The sequence below is a fragment of the Cnephaeus nilssonii genome (assembly GCF_951640355.1).
Source record: "Cnephaeus nilssonii genome assembly, chromosome: 6".
NCBI classification, from domain to species: Eukaryota; Metazoa; Chordata; class Mammalia; order Chiroptera; family Vespertilionidae; genus Cnephaeus; species Cnephaeus nilssonii.
Window position 1 is genome coordinate 64726596 of NC_137077.1, and position 22565 is coordinate 64749160.

Genomic DNA, 22565 nt, shown 5'->3' on the forward strand with positions numbered 1-22565 from the left:
GCCCTGCCACTTCCTGGCTATGTGGTTTCAGTCCAATTATTTTACCTCTCCAAAGCCTCTGGTATCTTCATCTTGAAAATGGAGACGATAGTATATCAGCTCATAAGATTCCTGTGAGGATTAGTGAGGTCATCTGTGGACTTTCCATGCTGCTGCCTGGAACACTGAGCACTCAGTACATGATGGCTATTAGGGTTATTTTATTTCTTAAACCTTATGTAGTCAAGCTTCATCACATGGCAGAAATAGTGAGAGCAGCACTCATAAGACATGGCTTTCCAGACAAAATTGGGAGCCCCCCACTGGCAGTCACCCCAAGAGCTCCTTGGCGTGAGTGAGTCCCAGTCCCATCCCCATCGTGCAGTCCTGGACCCCCTAAACCTCCCAGCTCCAACGTCCTACCTCATCCCAAACAACCTGGCAGACACAGTAACTGGTCCCACGCTGTGACAAGATTGGGATTTTGGCTTTAAGAGTTCGAGTTAAACACTTCCAAGCGTTGGTATTCTTTGGTTCCATAGCATGTGGTTATTTAAGTCTCATGCCCACCTTGGCTTCAGTTTTCTCCAGTGTTCCAGACCTCAGGGTGGAGGCGGACAGAAACGCCCTGGCTGCCCAGGGTGCGGGTGCCATGGACTCCCACCCTCTCCACCGAGAGGCTGGAAGTGCGTCAAGTGGATTTGTTGACATCTTCCGTTACTCTGTGGGAGGCTTTGCCAATGCCTCACATTTTGAAAATCATGGCAAAAGGTAAGCAACCGAGTTGACTAGAGCAAATATTATAACCTGCAAGGTGGGACAGACTGGAGTATTAGGGAAGGAGCAAGACTAGGAAGAAGGGAACTAGAGGGAGATGGGAGAATAACGTGGGAACAGAGAAAAATGAAGTGGTGAGAGGAGAAAAGGAAATGGGAGATGAAGCTGAAGCTGAAGAACATAAGCTTAATAGTAGGAAGCGATAATAATGGGCTAGAAAGTGGGAGTGAAGTGGTAGGAAAGCCTCAAACAAAAGCTCCTAATTAGAATGCAGCGTTTGAGGCGTTTTTACGAGCCATCTCCCTGTCTTTATAATTGAAGAAAAAAAGAAGAAAAATAGGGAATTCTCTGTCTTCCTACTGGCAAAGCCAGGGGATTGGATTATGACCTCTCAGGTGCTTTCCACAGCTGACAGTCCATTGAGCTTATAAATCACATGTGTATTTAAGCCTCCTTATTTGGTTAAGATACATCACTGGGGTCAGGGTAGGCCCATGGTGGGCGATGCCCATGAGCTGGATTTTCTCAGTTGAGAACGTCCGGATCGTAATGCCCTTCAGAGTTTTGAATAGCTTATACAGTGTGACCGTTGTTGAAAAACGGACCAGTGCTGGACACGTCCTGGAACCGACGCTGAACTCAGGGGAAGGAAGGATGGAGGCGAGCCCTAGGTCCTGGAGCTGGCTGGCTTTCCTCCGGGCGACCCGTCCGTCCGCTCGTTGTTGAACTCTATGATGTCCGTTTCCTTGGTGTCCAGGGTTTCCATCAGGTACAGCAGGTCGGGGGAGGCTCGCGGGCCAGCCACAAAGTTGATGCCACTGGTCTCGGAGGACGTTTCTGGGTCGAGCAACAGGGGCGGCTCGGGGTTGGCGGGCTCCAGCCCCCGGGCCTCCAGGGAGGTGTGGCTGGACTCCAGGAAGCCCGGGAGGCTCCACCTTTTGGGGAACGCGTCGTTGGCAAAAGGGTCTTCCCCGGGGGCGAACGGGAACAGGTCTGGCTCAGCTTGGGCGGAGACGGCCTGCGGACTGGGGCCTCGGGGAGGCGTCCCCTCCCCCGAGGGGAACACCATCAGTCTCAGCGGGTCGCCGGGCTGCACCCCGGTGAACTCGAAGCTCTGGATGGAGGCGGTGGAGTCCCCCAGGTCCTCGGCCGCGGGCCCCGGGGCGGTGATCCGTACCTCGGGGACCTGCGGCATCTTGACCGGGGAGGCCCGCAGGCTGGTCTGCGGCGTCAGGCTCTGCAAGGTGCTGGTGCGGCTGGCCTCCCTGATGGTGGACAGCTCGCCCAGGCTGGCGTGCAGCGCGGGGCTCCCGTCGGGGGCGAGGTGCTTCGGGGCGCGGCGGGGTCTCCGGGCCGGCACGTCCAGGAGGTCCCTGGGGGGGCTGAGGTCGCCGGGCGGGAAGAAGGCGGAGCTCTCGCTGGCCTGCCGGGCGTAGCGCCTGCCGCGCGGGCTGCCCGGGTGCTCGTGGGCGCTCAGGAACCTCTTGACCCGCCTGATCATGGAGTGGCGATGGCCGTGCTTCTCATAGTCCAGCCACTCCTCGCCGGGCAAGTCGGACCCAGACAGCCTGAAACACAGGAGGGCAGGGGTGGGCGGAGCGGCTCTGGGGCCTGGCCTGGGGGCAGAGTCTCAAAGGGGTGGTGGGCATTTTTGCGGAAAGGATTTTGAGGTGGTCGGGGAGGGTGACTTTGACTTGAAAACCGTCTAGCGGAGGGTCTCAGTTTTTGGTCACGGGATCTTTTTCAACTCTCATAAACTGGCCCAGCCCGCGTGGCTCAGTGGTTGAGCGTGGACCTATGAACCAGGAGGTCAAGGTTCCATTTCAGGTCAGGGCACATGCCCGGGTTGCGGGCTCCATCCCCAGTGTGGGGCGTGCAGGAGGCAGCTGGTCAATGATTCTCTCTCATCACTGATGTTTCTCTCCCACTTTCCCTTCCTTTCTTAAAACACACACACACACACACACACACACACACACACACACACACACACACAAAAAAAACCCCAAAAAACCCAAAAAAAACCCCACAAACCTAATTATTGAGCACCCCAAAGAGATTTATGTGTTATAGCTATTACTATTTACTCTATTAGAAATAGTTGAGGAATAAAACAAACAAACAAAAAACACCACACGCAAGGATATACAAGCACACATTCCATTACCTATTAAATGATTACATCATCACCTAGCATGTAGCCTCTGGAAAATTCCACTCCACACTCAGGAGAGTGAAAAAGGCAAATAACATCCTAGTATTACAAAGGTGGCTTTGCAACAGCTAGCAGTGCTGTATGATATATAGGGAGGTTGTGAAGAGAGTAAATCCTAAGAGTTCTCATCACAGGGAGAAAAATTTTTCCCTTTTTTCTTATTTCCCCCCCTCTTTATTGTATCTGTATGAAAAGATGGTGGTAATTGTCTCACAATATAAATCAAACCATCATGCTGTGTGTTTTAAACTTATACAGTGACGTATATCAATTTAAGGACTTGGCTGCTGGGGGGGGTCTGCCGGAGTCCCCAGACCACACTTTGAGAATCACTGATGTAGAGATTTGAACATTAAACAAAAAGATATAGTATGTGTTCTTTCTCCCTCTTTACAGATGATCTAAGGTCATATTTTCCCAGGACCCATAAAACTCCCAGAACAATGGATCATAGCTAAATTCAAGACAGTGCAAACAAGAGCTAACATTTACTGACCTCCCATGAGGTAATTACTTATCTCAGTAATCATGTGAGTTGGTATTGTTATTGCCACTCACGCTTTGCAGATGAGGAAGCGGGCTCAGAGAGAATCGTTAAGGCGATGTTGCAGCGAGGGCCAGACCCAGAAGTCTGACTCCAAAGTCCTTGTCTTTACTCCCTTGATACAAAGCCCGGAGAGGGAGTGTGGACCTTGTGGAAGGACTCACACTGAGGTTGGGCTCCTCGTGTGACTAGTTTGATAGATTTGCTATTGAGAATTTTTAACACTTAAGACACAAAAAACCTCACCCTCTTTAATCTTCTCCGTCAAGGCTGCAATAAAATGGATGATGGAGATAACAGTAAGGGCTAGAGGGTAGTAAGGCCTCTCCTGCCTCAGATCACATGGCTGCTGGTCTCACATCTTGGTGGATTTAGTCTTAATGAGGTTTGAAGAACGACTGAAAGCCGTGCCCTTACACTGCCAGCGCCTGTGCTGGCTGCGGGAGCAGCAGTGGCCGGGCCGTCCCAGGCCCGTGTTCACAAGTGACATCCATGGTGACAAGATGCTTTACCGTGCCAGGTGCATTTTATGCGACACAAGGGAAAGGTAAGGACAGCATGATATTGGTGTAACCTGAAAGGGCAAAGGGAGCAGCCAAAAGAAAACTTGGTTTCTCGTGTTTATGAATAACGAATGGGTGATTGAGATGGTTAACTGGCTAAACGTCCTGGGATGGCATCGGATTACAGCCTCGAGCTGTTATTCTAAAGCCCCAGCACTGCCCTTGGCTACCAGATAGCCTCTGGCCCGCTCTCTGCTCCGCCTGGCTCAGATTCTGTTACACTGACTTGAGAAATGCAGACTCATGCTTCAGCAGCCCCGGTGACCCTGCTGGTTGGGCTTCATTGGGTCAGGTCTCCAGTCACACTTCAGGAGCCCATGTCATCAGGGCGTTCACCAGGGGAGCGACAAGCGCAGTTGTTCACTAAGACTGCCTCCCTGGCTGGGCTCTGGGAATCGAGGTGGACAGGCCTCTAGCCTCCATTTGGGATCTGAACTTTTTGTTAGCTCCTTCTAAACCACACAACCTTGTAAATAATGACAAAATCTTCTAGGAAAAAAAAAAAGTATTATTATTACTTCAGAACTTCGGGAATCCTAAAAACAACAACACCCAAACTTTCTTACTATGTATGCATTGCTGTGGTGGATATGCACATTCAACTGAGGCAAAACGATGAAGGCCGTGGGTCACAAAGTGGAGAAAAATACACCAGGTGGAAAAAGCAAACTGCAAAAGGGCCAGTGCTCTCGCTAATGATCTGATTTACCAACGGACATTGAGACCCTATTGCACCTTCCTGCCTCGTGAAACAGTGGTGTGGACACGTGAAGTCTATCCCCTTACCCAACCAGATTTATTGAGCACCTACCAGGAACCAACTTGCTGCATTAAGTACTGTATAACACAATTTAAAAGGAGGGCGAAGACACGTGCAGCCGACCCTTGAACAGCGTGGGGGTTAAGGACACTGAAAATCTACCTATAACTTTTGACTTTCCAAAAACGTAACTACTAATGGCCCACTGCTGACCAGAAGCCTTATCGGTAACAAACACCCAAATTAACACATATTTTCTATGTTACATGAATTACATATTATCTTCTAACAATACAGTAAGCTAGAAGAAAGAAAATGTTATTAAGAAAATTATCAGGAAAACACATTTATTGAAAAAAAAAAAAGTCCCCATATAAGTGGACCTATGCAGTTCAAACCTGTGTTGTTCAAGGTCAATTGCAAATAAATAACGAGGAGCAAAGAAGGTGTTTGAGCTGGACTTTTGCTACTGAGTAAGGAATCGGGCAGAGAAAGGACGGATACTCCAGGTGAAAGAAGCGACTGGGCAAACAGGGTAGCAGGACAGTTTAGGGTGTTTGTGAGGAACAGGAAACACGTGAGTTTGTGTGAAGCTCACAGGACAGTGTCAGCATAGAGGTGGAGAGGTAGCCTCGGGCTGTGAGACGAGGAGTCTTACAAGACGGAGAGGGATGTGGACGAGGCCGCGGAGAGCTCTGGATCGTCTCTGAGAATGGACAGCAGAGCTCGAGTGTGCCCTTTGGGAGCCGTGTCCACGCGGGAACAGCGACATGGAAAGCAGTGTGAATGAGTGTTGTCAAACAGAAATGTTTTGAATAAGAAACATGACTTGGGAACTTTCCATACTGTTAGTCAGAAAAGGGGCCTTCAGAAGGACACTTAGTGGTCTGTGATCTGGGGGGCAGTTTTATGAATCTCACGCTGCAGTGATGAGGGAAGCCCTCCAGGCTCTATGCTACCGAAGAGCAGTGTGACGCCCACCCCACGATGAATCTAATGAGCTTTCTTCTAAATGACACCTTGCATGAAGGGTCCGCTGCCAACACACAGTGCCCGTCTCCTGTGTCTAATAGCCATGGTTCCCAATAGGACGGCAGAAACTGTGGTTTAAGAGCAAAATAGTTTAAGGCTTAGAGCGTACAGAATAGCATGTAACTTAACACCATCAATAGGTTCTAGGACTCGAAGTGAAATGACAAATGAGGAAACCAATTTTACTATAGGCTAATGGATATAAACAAGAGTTAAGTTCCTACGGCACCTCATAAACTTTATAATAAAATGATGTTGAACGAGATGACATTATTCAAGGACCTGCTGTACTTGAAAATATTTTTTATTTCCCAGTTGGGAGGCTTGGGTGTATTTTTTAGGTCCATTTAGACTTTCTACGCTCCCGTATTTGATTTTTAATGTGAACCCGTAGTATAGGGTTAGTACCATTCTGAGGCCCAAATACAATACCACTTAAAATACCCCCAAACAATTATAGAAGAAATATTATCTGATAGAATGTCAGAACCCTCATTATATTGCTATATATTAGAGAAGGTCAGCTGAAAAAGCTGGGTCTTATATTCTGGAATTCACTTGGACTGAGGTAGGCAGGTAATTAGAGATAGGGGACATTCATGGAAAGTGCCATGCAGCCATTAGTGCCCAGAGGTGGAATTTGAGAACTGCCTCTGTGGTAAGAAAAATGCTTTATTTTGGGACCTTGCAGATCCAGGATTGCTGCTGTCCAGGCTGTGTGACCTTGGGAGACCCACTTAACCTCTCTGTGACTTTGCATCATTTGGTAATCTGGTGACAGGTTTGCCTTACTCTACCTGCCTTGCAGGTTGTTTGGGAGTTCCAAAGGAGTGATCAGGATGTGGAAAAGCTTTGAAGAGTAGGGAGGGTGTAAAAGGAGCTCTTTCAATGACTGGCAAACTTTCAGAGGTGGTTTTCGAATCGTCATTGACATCTTGCATGTGATCGGAGGAAATGATAGCGTCTGCTTCAAGGTCACTTTCTTTTCTCCTTCAAGAGTGTTCTTTAAAAAATGTTACTACACCTTGGAGCTGCCACCTAACAACTAACCCATTAGAAGGGATGACCATAACAGTCATTTACTAGTAAGACTAAGGCACTGGGTAAATGAAGAGGAAATATCAGGATGAGAGGAAGCTGGATTATTTGAGGGAAGAGAGGTAGAACCAACCAGGTGGCACTGCCCTAACTTTGCCTCTCAGTGTTGTGTTTTGTGCCATTTGCAGACATTGCCAAACCCTGCAGCACACATTTGTTGCACAATATTAATCATCCACACTGAAATATAGGAAAAGTGAGCATGGGAAAGGTTGTGCCATGTATTATGCTATTTTTAAAAATACGTTTTTATTGATTTTTATTTTTTACTTTTATAGATTTTTAGAGAGAGAGGAATGGAGAGGGATAGAGAGATAGAAACATTGATGAGAGAGGAACATCATCGATCAGCTGCCTCATCATCGATGAGCTGCCTCTTGCACTGTCCCTATTGGGGATCGATCCCAAACCTGAGCATGTGCCCTGACTGGGAATCGAACCGGCAACCTCTTGGTTCCTCGGTCAACACTCAACCGCTGAGCCACACGGGCCAGGCTGGGCTATTTTTGAAGGGGACGAGAAGGGTAGGTGCAGGAGAAAGAAGAGGTTATGTTAAGCTTGTCAGGCTAGTTTAGTCTACAAGGAGGGGAAGCATCACTTATTTGTACAGGTCAGATCATTGTCTGGATTGGTGTCTGCGTTCTTACTTTTTTTTCAAGTGTCAAAACAACAACCACCCAATTAAAAAAATCTCTGCTGAGCACCTACAACACCATAAGCCCCACGGTCTTCTTTGCCAATGACAAATCTCTGAGGGCAGCAGCAGCAGGAGTTTAATGAAGGCCTCTTGCAAAGGTGCTTGGGCTGGGAAGGGGTGCAGAACACTGTCTGCCTCCCGTGGCCAAACAAAGAAGAGGCAGGAGACAGGACGGCTGAATGGCAGCCCCTTTCCAGACTTCCTGGGGCTGGAAAGGCCGGAAACAGGGCGGATGACACTCATAGAGCGAATACACTTTTTTCAAAGCAAGCTTCCTGCCAGGCAAAGAGTGATCAGGGAAATATAAGCTTCAAAAGACGGAGGGATAAAACTGGATGACGCTTAATTTTTCTTCTCTGTGCCACTGTGAAAGTGGTGTTTTGACAATTTAAATTCTAATAATAGGAGGTCATTTTAATAGAATCAAAATGAGAAATTTAGGAAAATGATACTTAATAGGAGTTCTTCTCACGTCAGATGTATTGTTTGCCAATTGCTAGTATCCCCAAAGTCAGGCGACTGCGTTGGAGGGAGCCGATCATTTGTCTGAAAATCTGTCAGGACAAAAAGGCTCGGTGTGCGGAGGAGCATTTATTCACCCGCAAGCAAAATGTACTCTTCAAACCCATTAGAGGCCAATGCTGTTATTTTTAACCTTCTGCACCGCAGAATCACCTCAACGCTATAGTCAAGGATTTGTAAGACGGGCGAGGTAACCCTCACACGGAGCTGGGAGGCGTGGGGCTAAGCGTTGTGAGGAAAGTCCAGTGGACGGAAGGGTGTAGCTTCCCAGCCCTCCTCCCCACTCCCGTGCTGGGACACTTCCAAGCCAGTGCAGCTTCGTGAGAGGAGAGCTTAGCTCAGAAAGCTGCAAACAGGGCTCGCAACCCTACCGCTGCCTCTCTTTACCTCTGCTAGTTTGGACCAAGCACTACGGCCAATCTGGTTAAAGAATAGGCATACCATGCCCCACGTTACAACTCTGGTTATGCTCCTCTGGCCTCCACTGGCTGATGCAAAGAGAAATAACGGCCCCAAATAGAGGTTCACCTAATGTCCCCCGCCTTTCAATACCATTGTGCTCTATAGTTTTGTTAGAGGAGAAAATCAAGCCATCTGTACCTCTCGTATCCTTTAGGAAGTTAGAGCGCCAATGGTGAGCCCCATGTGGGCATATGAGAGAACCCCTGAGTTATTTATAAAATTATAAACTTAATGCATGTTCATTTCCTTGGGAGGTTCCATCTCTCCTTTCTCTCTGGTGCAAATCAATGTTCCAAGAATACATTTCTGTTCAAGTTAGTGATTCAGAATTCAAGATATTCTTGGTTGTCTGTGATACATCGATGCAATATTATGTTTTTTCCTTGTAAAGTGAAAAATTTTAAAATAGTTGGCTAAGAAAAGATTACCAAATAAAACATCCATCTAGAAATATACTTAACCATCCTATATAACAAAAGCATAGTATGCAAATTGTCCCATCTGACTGGGAGTTTGACCAGGGAGTAGGGCCAGCCAGAGGAAGGGAGGGAGGACCTGTCCGGCGGCAGCCGTTAGGGACCCTACCAGTGCAGGAATTTCGTGCACTAGGCCTCTAGTGCTTTAATAAAGTCTTGCTTTGCTAAAATACATATTTTGGTATATTTGAACTAATGTCATTAAGATGCTTCTGATCTTCTATATAATTCTAAATGCTCTGTACATATTTGTATAATTGCAAAAAAGTAATTATATTATTGCTATCTAGTCTTAGAATTTTGGAATGAAGATAGAGAAGTAAAAGTCATTATTTCTGGGTAAGTGGTTATAGTTTCACAGTAACACATAAATCTTAAATTCCTCAACTCCCAAATAGGAATAAATTTCTACAAAAATTTGCGTATTTTCCCTCTTTACTAAGTGGATCCTTAATTGGCTTCATGGACTCATTGCTTAAGATCACTGTAAGTGTGAGATGTTGACATGTTTGAATCACGGCAGAAAGCCCAATAGAACAGACTTTTAAAAACAGGGTTGCAGTCAGCCGTCTAAGGTTCACAGGCAGAGCGAGTGCTTTTAGATTCAGACGGAGTTAGTACACCTCATACCCTCATGACACCCGTGAGTGGTCCATTTCGCAATCAGCTACAGCCTTCTCCAAGACTTTGAATCCCTTAGTTGCTACGGTTGGGCATTTTATTAGGGTTTACCAAGGTCTTTAAGAAGTTATTGCTTCTACACTCTTGGTCATTTTGATTTACAAGACAGGATTAAAGGGAGTTATGAGACTTCAGGTTTTTAATTTCCATATATTCCATTCCTCAGAGACTTAACAAGTCGTGCTAATGGATAATCCCAAGCATTTAAAAAATGATAAGAATTTTGGAGCACCTCGTGGCTGTATAATTGAAGACAAGCATTCTACCTCAAGCCAGCTGTGTGGTAGGCTAGGCCTGCACCTTAGTTTTTGTTGTTTGTTTTAAACAGAAATTTATTTTCAGCAATGCTGGCTTGAGTTTAAGCATTCTAAGTTTGTTTTGGGGAAGTGAGGATTATGAAACAGAGTGCTTGCTTCTGGTATATTTGAACTAATATCATTAAGAATACTTCTGATCTACTATATAATTTTTTTGTTGTAAAAGAAGATCCACTGTTTTTAAAGCTTGGGTATATTTTATGAACAACTCTTCTTTTGATTGTTTTCAGGCATTTAAAAAATCTTGGTTAATAGTGTCTCCATGGCTAAACGAATGAAAAGATGCCTTAATTAAAACAGCAGATCAGAAAGTGTTTTACATTATGACAAAAGAATACACTAATCAGATTCAAATGATATCATCTCAGCTGTGTAATGGGAAAAGAGATCAACCAGAAAGATTTCTTTTCATTGCTCAGTTAATTCATAACATGGTTTATTAAGTGGACAGTATTGACCAGAGAATAATCAACACTATTTATTAGATGCCCAAGACAGGTATATTTATGAAAATTAATATTTTTGTAAGTAAAAAGTTCTATTTTGGGTGCTCTGTTCAGATTTTCAACTGGCCTTTTTTTTCTATTGAAAATGGTCGTTCTGAAGTTGATTTTTAATATGCCCCATACAAAGATTGGGAGATAGAAATTCAGCACTCATTTAGTGTTAGAAATTATAAAATATAGTCTTAAAACAGAAGCTTTTTGGCCTCGGATTGGACAGAGAAAGATGGGCCTTGTTAACACTTCCTCTGGATTAAGACATGATGAACATCAGCTGTGGTGAGCACACAGGTTCCTGCTTCTCTAGCTACACAGGCACCATCTCCCACCCCCGTCACCACATCCGGCTTCAGCTCCTTCCCTCCCGCTCAGGTGCCCAGGCCCCTCCTGGGACCGGCCCAGAGCCTGCCTTCCTGTGTTTTCTCTGGGACCGTGGTCTGTCAACCCCTCTGGCTCCTGTGCCTTCCTTATTCTCCAGTGGATTCCCTTTGCTCAGCCTGTTTTTTTCCTTCTTTTTCCAGACAAGAATATTTATCATTTTGTTTCTTGCTTTATATCTTGCTTCATCTTATAAAGGATTTGAGGTGGCTTATAAAAACAATGCAATAATGTATGAAGTTAGGCTACTATAAGAGCGCTAGAATAAGGAACAATGGCAAGATGAGACACAGTACCTGGAAAAGCAGTCCCTAAATCCCACAGACTTTCTAAAGGTGGGCTACAAATTTGATTTGCAGCTGTCAGAGCCAAATGAAAAGGAGACCATCATCAACCATAAAACCCAGAGTCCGTAACAAATAGTGGAAGGTTACCCAGAAGAGACAAAGCTCTCTTCTTTCCCACTGATGTCTGAGAGAATTTTTCCCTGATGAAAGGTCGGCTAAGTCATAAAGTGGACAGTCCTACAGCAAATAGCATAAGGATTCTTTATGGATCTGTTCAAACAAGGCATAAAGTAATTTTAAGGAACAATGGCAGGGTGGAGGAGGGCAGCTTCCCCTTTCCCATCCTTAAGTGTTATAAAACCAATAAAAATCATACCACCACCCTTGACTTCATGAGACCAAAAGAAATCTTTTTAACCATCACCCCAAAGCAACTAAGTAGACACTCGAACTGGAGCACAGGCAGTACCTGCAGACTAACTAGAGACACCCCACTAACCCCCTGCCCACAGTGGTGCTGGTTCTCTTCTTTTACAAGTTAGCTCTTCAAATACTTTGCGTTAATCAATGATGGGAATGGAGGGTAAGGATAAGCCTATTTAATGACCTAAAAACAAACTCACAGAAGAGCATCTATTAATTTTCAAAATTGCAAAGGTTGCCAGACATCCATGAAACTGCCACTGCAGAATGCACTAAAAATGCTGAGTAGCGCAAACAACAGGACATTACTATTCCTGGAGACTGAGCAACTGGCTGGGTGGGTACGAGCTCCCTGGCCTGGAAGAAGCTCTGGACAGCAGAGTCCAAGCTCAGCAGTCTCTCCGGAGGCAGGAGCAAGTCTAGCGTAGGCACCCTTCTCTAAGGTGTTCTTGAGGAAAGGGCAAATCTCCTGGCTCCTGAATGGCCTCATTATACGTATACCACAGCGCCTGACTTTCTGCTTCGTCATCCTTTCCTCTGGGTCTTGAAGGGCTTTCAGCCTCAGAGGCTCCTGGGGAGGAGCATACAAATCACTGCTTATGGGGGCCAGGAGACACTCAGCTAAGAGCAAAGCCTTTCAGAAATAGGACTGAAGCTAGGCATCCTGATACAGTGTTGAAAACAAGACAAAGGGCCGGAGGGGGCGGGGGTGTGTGAAGGAGGTAGAAGAGAGTATGGGGGATCAATGGTGATGGCAGGAGACTTGAGTTGGGGTAGTGAACCCACAATACAATATACAGATGATGTATTATAGAATTGTGCACCAGGAACCTATATAATTTTATTAACCAATGTCACCCCAATAAGTTTAATAAAAAAGAAATAAAAACAAGACAACAAGCTGCAAGTTGCTTATGCTAAGCCCCACATCACCAAATGGAGCCTTAAATATAGTTCCAGCTCTCCCAGAAATGGGATCTTCAACCAGTCCATCTGGACTCCCCTGGAGAGCACTAGTTACATAATCTGCCTGCTAGGCCCCTGCCACCCCCTGAAGGAAACCTTGCAATAACCAACCTGCTCAGCTGCCTAGTGCAACGACTTCCTTGTTCCTGCTCCCTTCTGTCTACAAAAGTCAGCTCCTTGGGGCTCCTTTCTATCTGTTAGGTTGAACACTCACGAATCACTGAGTAATAGGATCTTCAAAATGTACTCAGTTGAATTTTGCTTTGTAAACGTTAGGGAAAGAGGAGGGCTGAAAACTGGGGGGAGGGGAATGAAGGGTCACAAGTGGCAACTACAAGATGCAAACTCAAGTCTGTTCCCTCGGGGAACAACAAGCCACTCTTTGTCCAAAAATTATAAGAAAAATTCCACAAGTTTTTTCCTTTTTCTGTAATGTTTGGGAAGGCTCCTTACTTTTCTAAATTTGCCCATCTTCTTTTTAAGTTACTTGGAAACTGTGGCATCTGCCTTCAGCAAAAATACTTAAACTTCCCCCCTACTCACACATTTCTTAAAAATCAAATACATTATCAGATTTAATGAAATTATTCAAGAACTGTGCATGATTTACTTCAGGCCTCCGCCCATTTATTTAAAGCTTGTATATAGGGACAGATTGTTACGTTAAAACCAGGGAACAGAGAAAGATTTATATACTAAACACAGTTGGGTTGAATTATAATCTTTTTTTTTTTTAAATCCTTACCCAAGGATATGTTTATAGATTTTAGAGAGAGGAAGAGAAAAAGAGAGAGGGAGAAACATGGATGTGAGGAAGAAACATGGATGTGAGAGAGAAACATCGATCGGTTACCTACTGTATGTGCCCCCGCCAGGGATCAAAGCCACAGCCTAGTCTGTGCCCTGACCGGGAATCGAACTGGAAACCTTTTGGTGTACGGAATGATGCTCCAACCAACTAAGCCACCTGGCCAGGTGGGTTGAATTATAATCTTAGGGAAAACTTTCGATAAAACTCATTTCATTCTTTAAGATTTGCTTGTCTCCAAGTAGTCTAACACAGTGCCTGCACATGGTACATGCTCAATAAACACTTGTTAAAAAATGCATTTAATTATGGTAGAGTTAAACAATAAAAGACTACATAATTAAACTATCTTCAAATTGCATGGGGAAAAAAAAGATAGTTTCACAACTATTGGAGAAGTTTGCTGTGGTACAAAAACAATGTAAAAATGCAAATTGCCCCAAATATCACACACACACACACACACACACACACACACACACACGCACACACACACGCACGCACACACACCCCATATTTAAACCAGAAACTACATCTCTTTAGTCTCTAACTCCCTTGGGTATGTTAATTATATATAAAATTTATAAGATACTGATAATTGAAAGTTGTAATGAAAGTAATGCCAAGAACATGGCAAAAAATTATCACTTACTTATTTTCTAAACAATGATGATTTTTTTAAAAAAATGCACTTACGCCATTTGGACTGTTGACCCCAGAAATGAGGGTATGCAGTAGTCAGCAGCTGCCAGTGTATATGGGGGGCGAGCAGCAGAATCGTCCCAGTAAATGTCTTTCTTCATCTTGGGTAAGCTCATGTGCATTTCATCCACCGCTAAAAGAGAGACCTGAAAGCATTGTTGCAGTGTTAGAATCATCCAGATGTGCACTGAAGAAAGAAAGAGAAGACGTTTCGGCGGGTGGATGGGGGTTGGAGTGGATGGAGCACAGCCCGATGCGTGAATATACAAATGTCTGTGGTTCGTATTTGCTGCAACCAGGGCCGCTGCAGAGAATGGGGCTGTGAAACTGCCAAGATGGGGCTCATCGAGCCACATGCCTCCGAGTGGAGCTGCTTTTAACCGGGAGGAATGAGAGGCACCGTCTTCTTTGCTCAGAGTTACCATATTGCCTATCCTGGCGCACCCACAAATCCCAGATGCCGCGGGAAGCTGAAGATCCTCAATATCCCACTCTGTGGATTCCATAAACACCGTTGTACTTGATATCATTTCTTATATGCCTTGAGCTTTTGTTTGTTTGTTTGTTTGGAAAAGTGTATCAACACCCTGTCCTGCTTGGGACTGTAGTGGTCTCTCCTCTTGACTTTGACAAACTGATGCATGAGTGACTTATGAACCCTCGGGGAATCCAAGTTTTACAGAGTGAGTGGCTTAGGCTTCCTCCCTGGCAGACGGACAGTGGGATTATTGAGGGAGGCCATGGAGACGATGTGACCGCCAGGTGACCCAGGAGCTGGACCTCGGCAATTGGAGGCTCCTCCCCCGACTGTCCTGTCCCTGGAATGTATGCCCTGGTCACAGTGGAGCTGCCCTCAGGGATGCAGGCCGGAGAGAGCAATGTGTTGTGGAGGCCATCAGAACAATGTACCTGACTGCACCCAGCCAGTGAAGGCCTCTGTATAAACTCTGAAGCTTCTGCCAGGGGGGTGAGGAGATGTGCTGATCTGGTGACCACCCAAGACAAGCCTGGCATGTATGTAAGTGTCCCATTGCTTATTAAACCTGCTGCCCGCCAATCCGGAGTGGCCTGCCTCTTTCTCCAGTCTCTCCTTGCCCTCCCTGTACGGGGGCCAGTTTGCGAACCGACAGAGACCGATGGTGAAATGCTTGAACCTGTTTAAGAGCCAAGTAAGGGCTTGAGACAAATAGACCAGCTGAAGACCTTCCCCAGGCTGTGGTTCTCAGGGGAGAGAATGGTCTGAGGAGAGCATTCTCCTTATCTTATGCTGGTTCTTCATGGAAAACCTCTGTGGGATAATGCCTCAGGGAAGGGGCCCGAGGTCCCCTTGGTGTGATGCAGGAGGAGCTGAGATACGGGCCAGTCTGGCCCAGGCTTCCAGTGTCCAGCTGATGGACATCTGATGGCAGGGACCTACGTGACATGAGTTTGGGAACTCACATCAGATTGCCTCTGGCTGCCATTATGTCACTGTTAACCTCTATGGGTGGCAATGAAAACAGATTAAAGAAAGCATTAACATATTGTTTTGTTCTGAGGTGGAAGAGGCTGTATAACATCTATATGTATAAAAACCTGATATGCAAAGTGTCCCATTGGGAGTTTGACCAACCGGGAGTTCAATAGCTTGCTATGATGTGTGCTGACCACCAGGGGGCAGTGCGGAATGAAGGAAGGTTCTGGCTGGCAGCAGGCAGCTGCTAGGGAACCTACCCGTGCATGAATTTCATGCACTGGGCCTCTAGTTAATAATACAACTTTAAAAAGAAAACTGGCTTGAAATTCTACTTAAAAGGGGCTACATTTCTCCAGAACCGAGATCCAGGAGCTGTGAGGTTTCAGAAGGACCTCGGACAACATACTAAAGGGCCAAACCCCCTTTATTTGTGGCTAACAGTTGGACCAAAGTTCAAGGGCCTGCATTCAGGGTCTGTTTGGATTTAAAATGGCACAAGTAACTTATTATCAACTAGAGGCCCGGTGCACTGGTGGGGTCCCTCAGCCTGGCCTGTGCCCTCTCGCAATCTGGGACCCCTCGGGGATATCAGACTGCCGGTTTCAGCCTGATCCCCGCAGGCCGGACTGAAACTGGCAGTCTGACATCCCCCGAGGGATGTAGTAGTGCGTGAAGCGGCAGGCAATCAGGGAGGAGCCCGAGCCAGGGCTGGGTGCCACTCCCGCTCATCCTGGCCCCTGCTGCACCTGCTGCTGCCGCCGTCACTCGGTAGTGGTAGCGCTGCCACGGAGGTGGGAGAGGCTTGTGCAGCTGCAGTAGCAGCAGCAGCAGCAGCAGCAGCAGCAGTGCTGTGAGCCTGGTGTCTGGCACCCGTAGGTTAGCTGAGCAGCGCTCCTGCTGTGGGAGCACACTGACCACCAGAGGGCAGTTCCTGCATTGAGCATCTGCCTCCTGGTGGTCAGTGCTCGTCATAGCTACCGGTCGGACGGTCACTTAACCTTTTATAGAGATGTATATATATATATAAAAGGAAAGGAAAGCTCATCTCACCTGCAAATTTCTGTCAATGCACCAGTTCGTTTCAAAATCATCATCATCTTCTCCGAAAGGGTTGATGAGCTGCTCAGCCACCTGCAGTAAGAACATAGACCAAGTCAGCCACGATGCTGTGAGGACTCAGAGTGAAGGTTGAAGAGGATGCCTGTTTCACTCTCTGCTTTCTGTTGTCCCTGCCATCAGATGAAGCCTAGAGGGGGAGGACGCAGATAACCAGCAAACGAGAGCCGACTCTCAGACCAGGAATGATGCACCTGCACGGGCAGGTTCTCAGTGGATCTATTTATCCGGTGGCACTGCAGGCCTGTGCAGAGAAGCCATGGGCTTTTAGAGGTCCTATAATCGATTTCCAGGTACAAATCAAACCGCTGACTACGGCAGGAGCCCCGACAGTGTGCGAGGCACGGCACCAGGCACTTTGAGGGGCGCACAGCCTGTGCTCTCAGGCATTTCTGAAGGCCCAGGTATGGAGACAAAATGCAAACATGGGGAAGGTTGAAACAGCAAAGAAAGACAAATCACAATGAACGAAAATAATACAAGGAGCTTTGTAATTATTGGACGTAACTGTTAAATGAATGAGTCCAAGAGCTAGTAAGTCATAAAGCTGGAATTTGTTTTACCCTAAAGGATTTAGCGGGTTAGTTTTCCCACTGGGAACAGTTTAGTAGCTTCTTATATATCTTACAATAGTTGGTCAATATTATATGTTCGTACCATGCTCCTGAATTGAATAGCCTTCTTGATGAGAGATTTAGATGCCAAATATGATTCACCTGTTAGTCTCATTTTTTAGTAATTCCCTTTGATTTTTATTATCTGGGTGTGTGAGTGATTTTTCATTGAGCCTAAATGGGAAAAATTTACAAGTGTATAAAATAAAGGCACCATTGATTAGTCGTTTCTAGATTCTGAGACTATTTGGTAGAAAATCTACCTATTTATTTTTTTAGGATTTAGGTCTAACCACTTAGAGCAGTTGCTCTCAGCCTTGGCTGAATATCAAAATCACCTGGGGAGCTTTTAAAATGAGCGATGCCTGGGTCCCCTCCCCCCAAATTCTCATTTAATGGTGGGAGGTGGAACCCAGGCATCAGTGTTGGGTAAAGCCCCCAGGAGACTTTAACGGGTGGCCAGGGGTGAGAACCACCATCCCCCTTATTCTAAGGGACAGCCCTAGCCAGGGCATGAATCAGTCAGCCTCATAGCAGCATCCATGTCGAGGTCCTTACTGCAAGTTCTAAGGGGCTCTCTGACTTTTCTTGTCTGGGGGTTTCCTTAAATTACATGGGCGTCTAGATGGGTCTTGAAACTATTTCTGTTATATTTAGAATTTCACTTTTATGGGATCAGTCCCACATACAGTAGTAGAGTCTACATTTAACTACCAAAATGATACCTATGTCTCTGAATTAACTATCTCACAAAAGTATTTTTTCACTTTCTTGGAAGCTCCATTTCCAGAAAATAACTGAATAATATACTGTTCATAAGGTTAGATGAATTTTATACACTGTGAAAAGAGTGGTAAGTATTAGAATGGTGTAGATAAAACAGCTGTTTAGAAATTGAGATACAATCTGTGGTGAGAAAACTCACTTCTCTTAGGGCTGCCTCTCTCTTAATGGAGCTAAGATTGGCTTTTCATATGTATACTAGTGGCCCAGTGCATGAAATTCGTGCATGGGAGGAGGGTCCCCCACACCCTCTCCAATCCGGGACCCCTCAGGGGATGTTCGACTGCCGGTTTAGGTCTGATCCCCGGGATCGGGCCTAAACCAGCAGTCGGACATCCCCCTCACAATCCTGGACCGCTGGCTCCTAATCGCTCATCTGCCTGCCTGCCTGGTCACCCCTAACTACTCCCCTTCCCACCCCCCCACCCCGCTGTCCTGATCGCCCCTCACTGCCTCTGCGTGCCAGCCTGATTGCCCCTAACTGCCCCCCCCCCCCACCGGCCTAGTCACCCCTCACTGTCCCCCCTGCCGGCCTGGTTGCCCCCAACTGCACCCACCTGCTGGCCTGGTCGCCCCTAACTGTCTCCTTGCCGGCCTGGTCACCTCTTACTGCATCCCCTGCCAGCCTGATTGCCCCCAACTTCCCCCCTCTGCCGTCCTGGTTGCCTCCAACTGCCCCCCCCCCGCCAGCCTAGTTGCCCCTCACAGCCCCCCCACCGGCCTGGTCACCCCATGCAGCCTGCTGTTCAGTTGTTTGGTCATCCCTCTCTAACCCCCCTGCCGGCCTGGTCATAGGCAGCCATCTTGTGAGGGCGTGATGGTCAATTTGCATATTACCTCTTTATTATATAGGATCTATTTTAAAATAAAGAATCAATTATTTAAAAAAAATATATTGTCATTGATTACAGAGAGGAGGGGAGAGGGAGAGAGAGATAGAAACATCAATGATGAGAGAGAATCATTGATCGACTGCCACCTGCACACCTCACACTGGGGATCAAGCCTGTAACCCAAGCATGTGCTCTGACTAGGAATTGAACTGTGACCTCCTGGTTCCTAGGTTGATGCTCAACCACTGAGCCATGCCGGCCTGGGTCATATTTTTTCTTTAAAAATATTTTATAAAAGAGCCCAGCTGGTGTGGCTCAGTGGTTGAGCATTGACCTATTAACCCAGGAGGTCACAGTTTGATCCCCTGTCAGGGCACATGCCCGGGTTGCAGGGTTGATCCCCAGGAGGGGGCGTGCAGGAGGCAGTTGATCAATGATTCTCTCTCATCATTGATGTTTCTTTCTCTCCTCCTTTCCTCTCTAAAATCAATAAAAATATGTTGAAAAAAATTTATAAAAGAATAAAACATTAATATTTTAGAGAGACTGTCAGAAGGCAGGAACTGTTTCTTGTAGGCTGGCTGAACACCTCACATGGACACAAAGCAAGACTACAAGTCTCAGCATTACTCAGGGGAAAGAACAGAATGATTAAACATTTGGGCCAATTTTGGTGATTTTTCTGTTTATAAAAATAGAATCTAGCCCTGGTAAGATGGCTCAGTTGTTTGAAGCAGCATCTGAACACCAAAAGGTTGCAGGTTCAATTCCCAGTAAGGGCACATACCTAGATTCTGGGTTCATTCCCCAGTTGGGGCCAGTACAAGAGGTAACTGACTGATGTTTCTCTCTCACATAGACGTTTCTCTCTCTCTCTCTCTCTCTCTCTCTCTATATATATATATATATATATATATATATATGCAGCCATCTTGTGAGGGCGTGATGGTCAATTTGCATATTACCGCTTTATTATATAGGATATATTTAAATATATATATATATATATATATATATATATATATATATATATATATATATATAGAGAGAGAGAGAGAGAGAGAGAGAGAGAGAGAGAGACTTTTGAATATATCAAAGCTCCCAATGGGATCAAATTCATCATTTTGGCAATTTTTGTATTTTGAAGAAAATTTGAGAAATGCATGTAAGTCAACTAGTACTTTTTAAGCATCTTGTCAGGAGGGTAACATGTGTTAGCCCTGCAGTGTAATAAAATGTGTACAAGTTAAAAAAAAGGAATCTGTCATCTGGTTAAAAATGTTTTTGCCATTTGTAAAGAATAAAGTGCCTTTACTCTTTGGAGTATAATTTGAAATGCCAACATAATTTATTGTTTTTCTTGTTAAGATTCAAATCAATGAAAGTAAAGGCACCTGCAGGGAAAATGCTGCCACAACCGGGAAGACCTCACCGATGCCCTCCAACATGCGGCTGTTTGGAAGGTCAGACACCTGGAAAGTCTGTTATTAACGCCATCTTCAAACTGTCGTTAGATTTCAATTAATCTAATGCAGCCAAAGACTCCAATTTTTTTTCCATCACATACTGTACTTCTGTTTTGGACGTTCCCCAAAGAGATGGAAGGATCAGAACTCTGATATCTACACATACCTCCAGGAGGAGGGGGAGGAGGTGCTGGTGGGAACAATGAACACTCGACACTGATGACTGGACAAGTCGTCCTGACTGTTCTAACCTGTTTTCAATTTACTGGCAAACCAGATGTTGTCATGAGTTCTGGTGTTTCTGGTTTTGATTTCGATGAATTCTTTTCTGAGTCTCAGTTCTGGTTTTGAAAATGGGGTGCATTTAATATTGTGAGATAGCTGGCGGGATTTCAGGGAATCACTGCGAACTATTTGCAGAGTCGAGCAGAACCAAGATACAAAGCTTCTTATTTACTCTCTTTTACTGCGTAGTTGCTTATCACAGTACAAAACATCAATGCAGATACAGTTATTACTTTACTTACATTACTGTAATCCTAGTGGGAGCACACAAAGACTTAAGAAATCAATAGCCATAAAAGAGTCTTCTTGTAATCTCTTTGCATAAATGAGCTGCTTCAGTTGCTGCCATAGGTACTCACCACATCCCTGACACTTTAATCCCTGGATGAAAAGGAATAACATCTCTGAGCCATTAAATGTTACATCTATCTTGGACTCACGCAGGAATGACTGGCTAGGCTCAGGGAAGGATCAGCATGCAGTTTGGCACATGGCAGAGATTACAGAGTGGGTCTCACGACTCTGAGACCGTTGGCTACCTTGAGCCATCCGGCGTAGAAGAAGAATTGTAGGAGAGTAAAGATTGGAATGTAAAGATCTAAGTCATGCCCAGCGTAGCCTTCGGTGGGATCCAAAAACTGGCGTCCAATCAGGCACGCAAAAAAGAAGGTGTAGACAGCCAGAGTGACAACCTGGAATAGAGAGAAACCCAAGTGAGAGCACAGCGCTGGTGGCCCACAGCCAGTGCCCCAGGGAGCAAGCAGAAATAAAAGTCATGTGCACGGTATTTGATACCTGGGTGTAAACCAGCGGGATCCCAACCCAGTCATAACCGAATAAGAGGCTGCACCAAGAGCGGTATCGGTTCATTTCCTAAGCCAGAAACAGAGAAAACATGATTTACTAAAATGATGGGTGTGGTAGTCAATATTTAGTAGGATTAGGGATGAGGCCATGTCTTTTATGACTATATCTGTAAAACAAGGGGACTTTGCAAAGCTAATAAATTGGTTCTGAAGGCCATCCCAAAAGGAAAATTCTAAAAATAACAAGCCATGAACATTATTCAACAATGTACAAAAAGAAGTACATTTGAATATGTATATTAAATATTCAGAAAAATTAGGACTTTATAGAAGTATCTCCTACTCTATTGAATCCATAATTTCCAAAATGATGTTGGTCCAAAGTGGTGATGGGAAGGCAGTGGTTAATATTTTAAACTAGAGGCCTGGTGCACGAATTCGTGCAACAGTGGGTTCCCTTGGCCTGGCCTGTGGAATCAGGCCAAAACCAACTCTCTGACATCCCCCAAGGGGTCCCAGATTGTGAGAGGGTGCAGGCCAGGCCAAGGGGCCCCACTGGTGCATGATGAGGGAGGTTGGCCAGCTGGGGAGGGACCACAGGAGGGCTCCAGGGCATGTTTGGCCCATCTTGCTCAGTCCCGATTGGCCGGATCCCAGCAGCAAGCTAACCTACCGGTCAGAGCATCTGCCCCCTAGTGGTCAGTTCATGTCATAGCAACTGGTCGACTGGTCACCCCCTGGTGGTCAGTGCATGTCATAGCTAGCAGTTGAGTGGCCTTAGCATATCATTAGCATATTATGCTTTGATTGGTTGAACAGCCGACTTGTCGACTGGACACTTAGCATATTAGGCTTTTATTGTATAGGACTAGTGGTCTGGTGCATGAAATTCGTACATGGGGGGGTGTCCCTCAGCTTGGCCTGCACTCTCTCCAATCTGGGACCCCTTGGGGGATATCTGACTGCTGGTTTAGACCCACAGGGATCAGGCTTAAACCAGCAGTCGGACATTCCTC

General features: G+C 45.8%; 1 protein-coding gene across 1 annotated transcript in view; it reads right to left on the reverse strand.

The window, feature by feature from the left end:
• Nucleotides 1-1423: 1423 nt before the first annotated feature.
• BEST3 (bestrophin 3) overlaps nt 1424-22565 on the reverse strand; it is a gene marked incomplete at both ends in the record, with an annotated part of 36498 nt that continues 15356 nt past the window's right edge. Inside the window, 5 exons of the mRNA XM_079775458.1 lie at nt 1424-2324; nt 14185-14336; nt 16697-16777; nt 21283-21435; nt 21539-21616. Coding sequence (XP_079631584.1) covers nt 1424-2324; nt 14185-14336; nt 16697-16777; nt 21283-21435; nt 21539-21616 — 1365 coding nt within the window. The remainder of the gene's footprint in view (nt 2325-14184; nt 14337-16696; nt 16778-21282; nt 21436-21538; nt 21617-22565) is intronic.